Raw genomic sequence first — 12475 nt, 5'->3', positions numbered from 1 at the left:
AATTAAATGTAGTATGATATTGCTTGTAGTTATCATCTTTCTACCAAATTCTTTAATCACTACCTCCCCTGCTTCTGTCCATGAGGACACTTGTTGTGTTTGAGACATTAGGTTCTCTTCTTACTTCATGTGTGTGCTGTTGAGTCTATAGACATCATGACATGACTTGATACTTTTATTTTCAGTTCAAATGAATATTCGTGGAAAAGATCTTGTGAAGTGCTTGTGGAGGTAACCAGGCGAGGGGAAGAAAGTGGCTACGGGGTGCCTTGCCTTCTTGTTGCAGCCAAGGATGACTTGGATCCATATCCAATGGCAGTACAAGATTCACTAGCGGTATACACTTCTGCACTTGACTACCTCATCTTTGCATACTCAATTTCTGACAAATGATTCCCCCGCAAAGAAAATAAAAATAAAAAGCTAACATTTGCATAGATACATGATATATTCCCTGTTTGCATAAGCTGCTCATTATTGCGCATCTTTCTTATTTTTAGTTTCAATTTCCATTTTAGGTTTGTCAGGAATTGGGAATAGAGGCCCCTATTCCTGTCAGCGTAATATTAGGGGAAACAAATAATGTGTTCTGCAGAATTTTAAGTGCAGCTGAACGCCCCCATTTGAACATTCCTGAAACTGAGGCTGGTAGGAAACGCAAGTACTTTCGCCAACTTGTCAGTCACTCTCTTCTGTTTCTGTCAGGTTCATCCTTTCTCTCTCTGTGCATAGTTCCATAGAGATTTATGAGAATCATTTTATGTGAATTGTCTTGACTGAGTTCTGTTTTAAATTTACAGTTGGGGCTGCTTTCACTGTTGTCGGAGTGGCAGCTTTTCGTGCCTACAATGCAAGGAAGAATTCTTCCACTTAGATTCTGAGCCTGCTATCAACTGCTCTGCTATTTTTCTACTTCAAAGAAGGTTTCCCAATTTTGCAAGCAGGAACACGAGAGGGAATCCTTGTACATAAAATGTTTACATCCGTTTTAACTACTGTATCTATTCTTTTATTATTATTATTATTTATTTATTTACTTAAAGGTCGGTAAACCACATGCTGTATTGTTCTTTGTGAAAGATATTCTGGATTTTGGTCTTGTTTTTGTTCTTCTCTTCCTTTGTGATTTGTTGTTTGGTAAGTTATCTAAAAAGGGAAATTCCATGCATGGATGCTTGACATGCGGACCATTCAAACTTCCCATTGACCTTGGTTACAACTTTCAAAGCCTTTTTAATTAGGTTACCATTCATTGGATTCAATACAAGAAGTGTCCTCCTTTCCAAATTTTTACTGTCCAAATCAACACAAGGTACAAGTTAATCCAGGGGATTTTTGTTGGGTTGGGGCGGGGGCTTGCTACGTGGTGAGATTCTTGGTTCTCTTGGGATTTTGTTTGCCTCTTTGTTTTTGATGGTCAGCTCTTCACGTTCAAGCATTAGTTCAAAAGGTCAAGCTCTGGAAGTGCGTAGATGTCTTTAGAAGATGGATTTCAATAGACAATCATCTCGACCTCTTTTCATGGTGGAATATGGCGTTCGAAGAGTTATTGCTGACGGCATTGGGGAGATTTAATCTCCTACCTTCTTTTTCTGGTCGCTGATAGCAACTTTGCAGGTTTCTTGCACTCTTCCCCCTTGCTTGGAGCTACTCTGGAGTGTCCAAGTAAAAATCCAAAGCAAGCTTGTGGTGGCTCGTGATGGAGACTGTTTTGTCCGTGTTGTTGCTGGAGACTTGTGAGTTCTACGAGTTGTTGCTGTCTTGCTTGGCTCGCAATGGCTTTAGTTCATTGACTAGACTGGTTCAATTTTCTCAGCTTCTATTTGCATAGGTAAAGCCCATCTATGTTTAGTTCATGGACTAGACTGGTTCAATTTACTCGGGCATTGTTGACAGTGTCTCAGGACCTGCAACTGCTGAAATTGTTACCAGAATCATAGGAGAAGACCAAGTTTTTAGGCTTTTAGTTTCAGTTTGTTATTCTGTTTTTTAATATAGCTGATGACATTTTTTTCTGTTATTAGTGGACAACTTTAGCTAGTTTTCAGTAATTTTTTTTGCAATTCAGTTATATTTGCACTTGTATTTAAGCAAGCATTTTGTTAAATAAAGTATCAGACTTTCCAAGTCATTTTTTTCTTGTCTTTGTTGATATACAATAACAGTGGTATCAGAGCTTTTTTGTTCTTAAGGGACTTGTGTGTAGCTTGTGAGTTTATTGACTGAGTGAACCCCAAACACTATATCCAACCCTCCATTAAAAAACCTGTAGAAAGATGGATGGAGAAACCTCATTCTCAACAATTGCTCCACCAGTGTTTGATGGAGAAAATTATCAAGTTTGAGCAGTCAGGATGGAAGCCTACATGGATGCATGTGATCTCTGGGAGGCAGTGGAGGAGGACTATGAAATTCCTCCTTTACCAGGCAATCCTACTTTGGCTCAGATCAAAAATCACAAGGAGAAGAAGACCAGGAACTCTAAGGCTAAGGCCAGCCTCTATGATGTAGTATCTCCCACCATCTTCTCTAGAATTATGACACTTGGCTCACCCAAGGCAATATGAGATTTTCTAAAGGAAGAGTATCAAGGAGATGAGAGGATTCGAGGTATGAAGGTCCTCAACTTGGTGAGAGAATTTGAGATACAAAGAATGAAGGAATCTGAGACTATCAAAGAGTACTCAGATAGCCTTATCAGTCTAGCAAACAAGGTAAGGCTACTTAATGTTGAATTTTCTAACAATAGAATTGTACAGAAAATTCTTGTTACCTTACCGGAGAAATTTGAAGCTACTATTGCATCTCTAGATAATGCAAAGAATCTATCAAGGATTACCTTGGCAGAGCTATTAAATGCCTTGCAAGCACAGGAACAAAAAAGGCTAATGAGGGATGAAGGAACTGTTGAAGGTGCTTTACAAGCAAGGCAACAATCCAACTCTAGAGTCAAAGGCAAGAAACAAAAAGGAAAGAAGAACAATGCTACATCAACTGAAGCTGCTATAAGTGACAGCAACACTGGCAGTAGCAACAAAGGGGGAAAATATCCACCTTGTCAGCATTGTGGAAAAAGGAATCATCCACACTTCAAGTGCTGGAGAAAACCTGATATGAGATGCAGAAAATGCCACAAACTTGGCCATGCAGAGAAAATTTGTAAGGAAAAGGCGACACCACAATCAAATGAAGCTCAAATTACAGATCAATAAGAGGAAGAACATTTGTTTGTAGCTACCTGTTTTGTAAGTGGTAGTTCAAGTGAAAGTTGGTTGATTGATAGTGGTTGTACAAACCATATGACTCATGATAAGGAACTTTTCAGAGACTTGGACAAAACTACAACCTCAAAAGTCAAAATAGGCAATGGTGACTATATTGCTGTAAAAGGGAAAGGAACAGTAGCAATTGAAAGCTATTCAGGTACTAAGCTTATCTCAAATGTACTTTATGTTCCTGAGATTGATCAGAATTTGCTAAGTGTAGGCCAGTTGCTAGAGAGTAGCTTCAAGGTCATCTTTGAGGCCAAGAAGTGTATGATTATTGATGCAAATAGGCACGAGGTCTTTCATATCAAGATGAATGGAAAGAGTTTTTCCTTTAATCCAATGGAGGAAAAACAAGTTGCATGTCCTAGCCAAGTGATAGCAGCAGAAGTTTGGCATAAGAGGCTTGGACACTTCCATCACAGGGCACTCTTATACATATAAAAGAATGATTTAGTCCTAAGACTACCATCTCTAGAGGAGGAGCTCCCAAGTTGCAGGGCATGTCAGCTAAGCAAGCAAACAAGGCTACCTTTTGCCAAGATAACCTGGAGGGCATCTGAGAAGCTCCAACTAATTCATACAGACTTATGTGGACCACAGAAAACTACATCTCTTAATGGTAGCAAATACTACATAACATTTATTGATGATATGACAAGAATGTGTTGGATTTATTTTCTCAGGTTCAAATCTTAAGTAGCGTATGTTTTGGAAGTTTAAAGCCACGTGGAAAATCAAAGTGGCGTGAGAATGCAAGTCTGAGATCGCACAATGGTCTTGAGTACACATCTAATCAATTTAATAGATTTTGTGAAGAAGTGGAATTGAACATCACCATCGCCCCATACACTCCACAACAAAATGGGGTTAGTGAGAGGAAGAACAGAACAATAATGGAAAATGTCCAGGTTTTTATTGCATGAGAAGTGCCTTCCAAAGTGTTTCTGCGCAGAAGCAGCTAACACTGCTGTTTTTCTTTTGAATAGGCTACCTACAAGAGTTGTAGAGGGCAAGACACCTTTTGAGGCATGGAATGGATATAAACCTTCCTTAAAAAATATAAAAATTTTTGGTTGTTTCTGTTTCTCTTACATTCCACAGGTAAAGAGAAACAAGTTAGATAAGAAGGCTGAACCAGGTGTTTTCATTGGATATAGCACAGTCTCCAAAGCTTACAGGATTTTCCAACCAGATATAGAAAAGATCCTGATAAGCAGGGATGTATTTTTCATGGAGGATGAACAATGGAATTGGGAGAAAGGTAAACAAAAGCAAATTCCAGATGATCTACAGGATGCTAATGAAGACATAGATGATCAACCTGTGAAAGGAACAAGGTTGCTCTCTGAAATATATCAGAGATGCAACGTGGCCATTTTAGAGCCTGTTGGATTTGAGGAGGCTATTTTAAACCCCAAGTGGCAAGCTGCAATGGAGGAAGAGCTTGCAATGATTGAGAAGAACAAGACTTGGCAGCTTGTGGATAAGTCTCAAGACAGAAAAATCATTGGTGTGAAGTGGGTCTACAGAACTAAATTGAATGCTGATGGTTCTGTCAACAAGTTCAAGGCAAGACTTGTTGTTAAAGGGTACGCACAGGTTTTTGGAGTCGATTACTCAAATACTTTTGCGCCAGTTGTTCGACTTGACACTATAAGACTCCTACTAGCCATTGCTGTTCAAAAAGGCTGGAGGATCTTTTAATTAGATGTCAAGACTGCTTTTCTAAATGGTTTTCTGCAGGAGGAGATTTATGTGGAGCAGCCTCAAGGTTTTGCAGTAAAAGGACATGAAGATAAAGTGTATCTATTAAAGAAAGCCCTGTATGGCTTAAAACAGGCTCCAAGGGCTTGGTACAATCGAGTTGATGATCATCTGCAAGGCTTGGGTTTTAAAGAAAGTCTAAGTGAATCAACTCTTTATGTCAGGAAATCAAATTTTGATATTGTGATTATTTCACTGTATGTTGATGATCTTCTTGTGCCAGGTAGCAATCCTGAGTTAATTGAGGAGTTTAAGATAGAAATGAAGAAAGAGTTTGAGATGACAGACTTGGGAGAGATGTCTTATTTTCTTGGGATTCAGATTCAACAATCCCAAAATGTTGTGTTAATCTGTCAAAAGAAATATGCAAAGGAAATACTGAAAAAGTTCAAGATGGAGGAGTGTAAAGCAATGAACATGCCAATGAATCCAAAGGAAAAGCTGCTGAAAGATGATGGCTCAGACAAAGTAGATGAAGGAATCTACAAAAGTATTATTGGCTATCTCATGTATCTCATAGCCGCCAGACCAGATATTCTGCAAAGTGCGAGTGTGCTATCTAGGTTCTTGAATTGTGCAAGTGAAATGCACATGAAAGTAGCAAAAAGGGCGATAAGGTATGTGAAAGGAGCTTTGGATTATGGCATTAAGTTTACAAAGTGTCAGAATTTCAAGCTGCAGGGATATTCTGATAGTGATTGGGCAGGATCAGCGGATGATATGAAAAGCACTTCTGGATATTGCTTTAATTTTGGTTCTGGTTGTTTTTCATGGTGCTCAAAGAAGCAAGACATTGTAGCACAATCAATCGCTGCCAGCGAGTTTATTCTTGCCATCTGCGGCCGAACTAGGCCCTTTGGCTAAGAAAGATCTTAAATGATCTTGATTTGGAGCAAAAAGGCAGTACTGAGATGTTTGTAAATAATCAGGCTGCCATAGCCATTTCCCATAATCCAGTTTTCCATGGGAAAACCAAGCATTTTAATATTAGATTGTATTTTCTTAGGGAAATACAAGAAGGTGGCTAGGTGAAGTTACTGTATTGCAAATCAGAAGAGGAAATAGTTGATATATTCACCAAATCTTTTCATGTAAACAGATTTGAGTTTCTTCAAGAGAAGCTTAGAATTTGCAGTTCTTGATCCAGGAGGAGTGTTGACCGTGTCTCAGGACCTGCAACTGCTGAAGTTGTTACCAGAATCATAGGAAAAGACCAAGTTTTTAGGCTTTTAGTTTCAGTTTGTAATATAGCTGATGACATTTTTTTCTATTATTAGTGGACAACTTTAGCCAGTTTTCAGCAATTTTTTTTGTAATTCAGTTATATTTGCACTTGTATTTAAGCAAGCATTTTGTTAAATGAAGTATCAGACTTTCCAAGTTATTTTTTTCTTGTCTTTGATGATATACAATAACAGGCATGCAAATTTATTATTGTTAAAAAAAAATAAAAAAAATAGAGATATATCAATAACTGAACCCAAAGCAAGATTTACATCAGACAAAGCAATAAGAGAAAATTGCGGGGGAACATCCTTCAGTCAAATTCTTTCCTGCCCTATAGGAATGTGAGATTCCTTAGCTATAGCAAATTTATTGTTGTTCAAAAAAAAAAGGTCAAAATTATAGACGTATGATATGGAAAACAACGTTGTCTCTCTGTCTCTATATATTTGGGTAAATTATTATGGGTCCTTCAATTTTGACATTATTTATTACTTCGTCATTATATTTTACAAAATAAATTATTTATTCTCTCACATTTTATTCCATTCTTTCTTGTCCTTTTATCCTTTTTTTTTTTGTCAGAGATAAAACACAAGTACACACGGGTTAATGACAAGAATGAACCACCATTGTAAAGTCTTTGTTTTCATATAATCCATATTTATGCACATTTCACAATCAATGTGGAATTCTAATAGACCAATCTACTGGCAGATAAGCCTACCTCTGTTTTTTGGCCATGGACTCAGCACACAGGCTCTTCCCTCAACTGTTTGTTTTTTTGTTGTCAAAGATAGATCACACGCATGTATGGGTTAGTGGCAGGCATAGATCATCATTAAAATCATGACAATTTTAATAGAGTCTTTATTCTTATTTAACTGACAGTCACACACACTCCACAAACTGAAAGACCATAAATGTCACATGAAAATACTAAAATATCCATTATTTTAATCAAATTTAATTTATTATTAATCCTAATTTGAATTTATTTTTCTCTCTCATTTATCTCATTTTCTCTTGTTCTAGTTTCTCACTCTCCAGTCTCCTACTCTTCACTTCTTCATCTGCTTAAAATTCCATTGAAGGTAAAATATTGTTACACTCATTTCATATAGGCATTTTAGGGTAGTTTTGCATCCATTTTGCCCTTATATTTTAGTATATTTTATGTTTTTAGCTTTATTTTAACTTATTTGTTAATTTTAGATACTTTATATTTGATTTTTGTAATTTTGTTGTTTTTGATAGGATTTTGTGACAAATCGAAGATCAATGAGTGCAATAGGAAGTGATTTGAAGAGATTTGGCGTTCTTTAAGCATGGAGGAAAGTTAAAGAAATCAAGCCTTGAAAGAGTAAACCAGCCGAAATTTGCTCGAAGCTTTGCTTAAGATCATGCTTAGGGTAAAGCGGCAGTGCTTAAGGAGCAGCACAAGTCAAGTAGGAGCAGAAAAGTCCATTTTACTCTAAGTCTGCCGAGATTTACTGAAGGTCTGCTTAACCTTAAGCAGGCAGTGCGACCAGAAGCTAAAATTTACTAAGAAGCTGCTTAGGGTTAAGCCGAACCCTAAGCAGACTGCCCAGAACGTGAATAGTGCTGCTGACTTGGATAATTTTACACCTCATTTCCTATCCACTCCTTGACTCTTATTTACTTTTAGGGCAACCTTTTGGGACGATATAAATTCATCATTTCCTTATTTTTGCCACAAGAGGAAAGGGAGGAAAGAAAAAAAGGAAAGAAAATTTAATAGAGAGAGAGAGGAGACGCCATTTTCTCTTGGAGGAGGAGCTGCTGCATCAGTTTTGGAGCTCCAGAAACCAGAGATTTTGGTTCTTCTACCTGGGTTTTTCTATTTTAGTCATTTTATCATGTTTTTCTTTACTTTTCCATCATCCTTTCTTGTAAATATCATCATGAGTGAGTAATCTCTTTAGATTTCAGAGTTGGGAAATATGTTTTAGATTGATTTGTGGATTTGTACTGGGTATTTCCTTATTTTACATAAATATGAGTTTTGATTCCTTCCTTGTGTGCTTGATTTACTTGCCTAATGTTGGTACCCATTGGGTATTGTGTTAATCTATGATTGAAGGACCGAAAGGTGAAAGTCATTGATAGATAATCAAGGATTGGAACTTAAAATCACCTAGATTTAGAAATAAACTAGGATTTTAAGAGGAATTAATTATTGGTTACAAAACTTAATGGGTTTTAAAGTAATCAAATAATATACGAAAGTAGGTTTGGTTATTTTAGAACACACTTTGGTTTGCTTGAAAAAGATATCAAAGGAATTTAGAATCAATTTCCTTCAAACTCTATTTTTCCCTAAAAATTGGAATGTCCAAGACAAATCCCAATTAATTTATGCATAAACCCCTAACTCTGGAATCACTTTTACCATAATTAGACTTTCATTTAAATTACCCATTGTTAATTTAGTTTAATTGCAAACTAGAATTAGAATTTATTTGTTTGCTCCTTACCCATTTCAATTAGATTAATCAATTTACCTTGCTCATTTACATTTACCATTTATTCATTAATCATTAGCCCAAATAATCGCTTCATTCATAGTTTGGTAATCAAACAACAAATCCTCGTGGGAAGGATACTTGATTCATCACTTTATTACTTGAGACGACCCGTATACTTGCGGATTAGTCAACATCAAGTTTTTGGCGCCGTTGCCGGGGATTTGATTTTTGTTTGATATTGAGCAATTGTTTGTTTGGTTAATTTGGGCATTTTATTTTATTTTCTTTTTACCATTTTACTTTGAGAATTTGTTTATGTTGTTTTTCAGGTACTTTATTTTATGAGAAGGACAAAAAGTGAAGAAATCAATCTATTCTTTGACCCAGAAATAGAAAAGACAGCAAAAGCTTTAAGAGCAGAATCTAAGAGGAGAAAAGCTGAAATTAAAGCTCAACAACAACAAGAAAGAGTACAAGAGCAAGAGGAATTACAAGAAGAAATGGCCGATAACAACAACAATAACAACCGCTCTGTGAAGGATCATGCCTATCCTAACATTGGAGATTTCATGCCAAGTATCACAAGACCAAGAGTAGAAGCTAATAATTTTGAACTGAAGCCTACACTCTGTCAAATGGTACAATAATCACAATTTGGAGGAAATCCAAGTTAAAGTCCACATGTGCATCTAGCACACTTTCTTGAGATCAGTGATATGTTGAAGATAAATGGAGTTTCTGATGATGCAATTCGACTCAGATTATTTCCTTTTTCTCTAAAGGACCGAGCTAGAGAGTGGTTACATTCTTTGCCACCGGGTTCTATCACAACATGGTATGAACTTTCTCAAGCATTTTTAGCTCAATATTTTCCACCAAGCAAGACAGCTAAGCTAAGAAATGAGCTAACTTCTTTCAAACCTAGAGATGACGAGAGCTTGTATGAAGCATGGGAGAGGTACAAGGATTTGCAAAGGAGATGTCCACATCATGGGATTCCTAAGTGGATGCTTGTTCAACACTTTTACAATGGAGTTTCACCAGCTATTAGAAGTACAATTGATGCATCTTCTGGAGGTGATCTTATGGAGAAATCTAAAGATGAAGCTTTTTCTGCTCTTGATAAAATTGCTTATAACAACTACCAATGGAGTTGTGAGAGGAATGAAATCAAGAAACCAGCTGGTATGTTTGAGCTTGATGCAATGAATATGATTAATGCTAAGTTTGATGCTTTGACAAGGAAGATGGACAAGCTAAGCATGAAAGTAGATTCTTCAGCCGGAGGTTCTAGTAATTCAGTAGAAGTTGGAGCTGCAAATGTCAATTGTACAGCAGATTTTTCTACACTTAATCAAGATTTTTCAAGCGAGCAAGTGGATTATGTGGGGAACTACAATCAAAGACCAGGTGGTAACTCATTTTCTACAACTTATGATCCAGCATGGAGAAACCAGCCCAATTTCTCTTGGGGAGGTAGACAAGGGCAAAATCAGAATTTTCAGCAACCTTCTAGATATCAACAACATCAGAATTTTTAGCAGAATAGAGATCCTCCTCCTGGAATTTCTAAACCTCAAAATGCACATGTTTCACCTCTACCACAACAAGCACAACCAGACAAGACAGCTAGGTTGGAAGCTATGATTGAAACTCTACTTGTGAGCCATCAAAGTCAACAAGAAATGATTTCTCAATTAGCATCTAAAGTGGACCAAATGGCAACACACAACAAGATGTTAGAGAATCAAATAGCTCAACAAGCTAGCTCTTCAAGTAACAAAGCATTTGGGAAGCTCCCTAGCCAGCCAGAAAATTCAAGGGAGCATTGCAAGGCTATTACATTGAGGAGTGGAAAAATATTGGAGAATGGAGATAAAAAGATTGAAGAGAAAATTGAAGAAGAGAAAAACAGAGAAGGAGATGAACAAACTGAAGCTGAAGTTAGAATTGAAGCTGAGAAAGAAAATTCAGTGGAAGAAAAAGGAAGTAAGGAGAGGGAAAGCAAAGAAGAAGAACCAAAATATGTTGCACCTAAAGCCTACATGCCACCTTTACCATTCCCACAAAGGTTCCAGAAAGCGAAATTGGATAAACAATTTGGGAAGTTCTTGGAAGTATTGAAGTCTTTGCATGTGACTATTCCTTTCACTGATGCTTTAGCACAAATGCCTTCTTATGCTAAATTTTTGAAGGAGATTTTATCTAACAAGAAGAAATTGGAGGAATTTGAGACTGTAGCTCTCATGGAAGAAAGCAGTGCTATCTTGCAAAATAAGCTTCCACCCAAACTGAAAGATCCTGGAAGTTTCTCCATACCATGTCACATTGGGGATATCAGTATAGATAAGGCTTTATGTGATCTTGGAGCCAGTGTTAGTCTGATGCCATTGTCTATCTATGAGAAAGTGAAGATTGGAGAAATGAAGCCTACTACCATTTCACTACAGTTAGCAGATAGGTCTATTAAATTTCCAATTGGGGTAATTGAGAATGTTCCTCTGAAAGTTGGAAAATTTTTCATACCAGTGGATTTTATGGTATTGGAGATGGAGGAGGATGTACACATTCCTATTATTCTTGGTAGACCTTTTCTTGCTACTGCTGGAGCTGTGATTGATGTAAAAAATGGGAGGCTTACATTAGAAGTTGGGGAAAAGAAAGTTGAATTTAATTTGTTTCAAGCGATGAAAAAGAAAGATGATTCAAATTCATGCTTGAGAATTGATGTGATAGATGAAGAGGTCAGAGAAGTGCTTAAAAGGCAACATCCTAAAGATCCCTTAGAAGCTTGCTTGGTTCATAACATCAAAAAAGGGGACGAGATTGAAAAAGCTGCAGAATATGCTACAATTTTGGAAGGAAATCCACCTTTGCCTATGGCTGATATTGAAAAGATTGGGGACTTAAAGCAAGATACAATTTCATCATCAAAGCTTGAAAAAAGTGAAGCACCTAAGGTAGAATTGAAACCTCTTCCAACAAATCTCAGGTATGCTTTTCTAGGTCAAAATTCTACATATCCAGTGATTGTTAGTGCTAAATTGACTGATTGTGAGGTTGAAAAATTGTTAAGAGTTCTTAGAAAGCATAGAAGGATAATTGGTTATACCATTGATGATATTAAAGGAATACATCCTTCTGTGTGCATGCATAGAATTTTGTTGGAAAATAATCATAAAGCCTCTCGAGAATCACTAAGGAGATTGAATCCGAATATGAAAGAGGTTGTGAAAAATGAGATCTTGAAATTGCTTGATGCAGGTATCATTTACCCTGTTTCTGACAGCAATTGGGTAAGTCCAGTTCATGTTATACCTAAGAAAGGGGGCATCACAGTAGTGAAAAATGAAAATGATGAACTAATACCTACAAGGACTGTAACTGGATGGAGAATGTGTATAGACTATAGGAAATTGAATAATGCAACTAGAAAGGACCATTTTCCATTACCATTTATAGACCAAATGCTTGAGAGACTAGCTCATCATTCTTATTTTTGCTATTTGGATGGCTATTCAGGGTTCTGTCAGATCCCTATTCACCCAGATGATCAGGATAAAACTACCTTCACATGTCCTTATGGTACCTTTGCATATCGAAGGATGCCATTTGGACTATGTAATGCCCCTGCTACATTTCAAAGATGTATGATGTCCATATTTTCTGATATGATTGAGGATATTATGGAAGTGTTCATGGATGATTTTTCTGTATATGGTAAATCTT

The 12475-nt window shown here is 36.8% G+C and overlaps 2 protein-coding genes and 1 non-coding gene across 3 annotated transcripts; 2 read left to right on the top strand and 1 right to left on the bottom strand.

The window, feature by feature from the left end:
• The first annotated feature begins 67 nt into the window (after window positions 1–67).
• Window positions 68–1099, top strand: LOC131170706 (mitochondrial Rho GTPase 2-like). Its single transcript, XM_058130421.1, has 3 exons — window positions 68–336; window positions 519–705; window positions 801–1099. Exons 1-3 carry the CDS (start codon window positions 313–315, stop codon window positions 872–874), a joined length of 285 nt encoding a protein of 94 aa, XP_057986404.1. The 5' UTR covers window positions 68–312; the 3' UTR covers window positions 875–1099.
• Window positions 1100–2354: 1255 nt separating this feature from the next.
• LOC131177990 (uncharacterized) lies at window positions 2355–3212 on the top strand. Its single transcript, XM_058143182.1, has 2 exons — window positions 2355–2510; window positions 2580–3212. Exons 1-2 carry the CDS (start codon window positions 2355–2357, stop codon window positions 3210–3212), a joined length of 789 nt encoding a protein of 262 aa, XP_057999165.1.
• A 6424-nt stretch (window positions 3213–9636) lies between these two features.
• Window positions 9637–9743, bottom strand: LOC131178260 (small nucleolar RNA R71). Its single transcript, XR_009147394.1, has one exon. It is a non-coding gene; the product is annotated as a small nucleolar RNA R71 (small nucleolar RNA).
• Between the last annotated feature and the right edge of the window lie 2732 nt (window positions 9744–12475).

This window comes from Hevea brasiliensis, chromosome 2 (genome assembly GCF_030052815.1).
Source record: "Hevea brasiliensis isolate MT/VB/25A 57/8 chromosome 2, ASM3005281v1, whole genome shotgun sequence".
Lineage (NCBI taxonomy): Eukaryota > Viridiplantae > Streptophyta > Magnoliopsida > Malpighiales > Euphorbiaceae > Hevea > Hevea brasiliensis.
This window is presented reverse-complemented; position numbering and strand designations above follow the sequence as displayed.

Bases quoted from the DNA above. Each gene is read 5' to 3' on its own strand.
- LOC131170706 (XM_058130421.1), top strand. From the start codon at position 313: ATGGCAGTACAAGATTCACTAGCG. The intron at 337-518 runs GTATACACTTCT...TTTCCATTTTAG, and splicing joins CAGTACAAGATTCACTAGCG to GTTTGTCAGGAATTGGGAAT. The intron at 706-800 runs GTTCATCCTTTC...TTAAATTTACAG, and splicing joins CTCTCTTCTGTTTCTGTCAG to TTGGGGCTGCTTTCACTGTT.
- LOC131177990 (XM_058143182.1), top strand. From the start codon at position 2,355: ATGGAAGCCTACATGGATGCATGTGATCTCTGGGAGGCAGTGGAGGAG. The intron at 2,511-2,579 runs GTATCTCCCACC...GATTTTCTAAAG, and splicing joins AGGCCAGCCTCTATGATGTA to GAAGAGTATCAAGGAGATGA.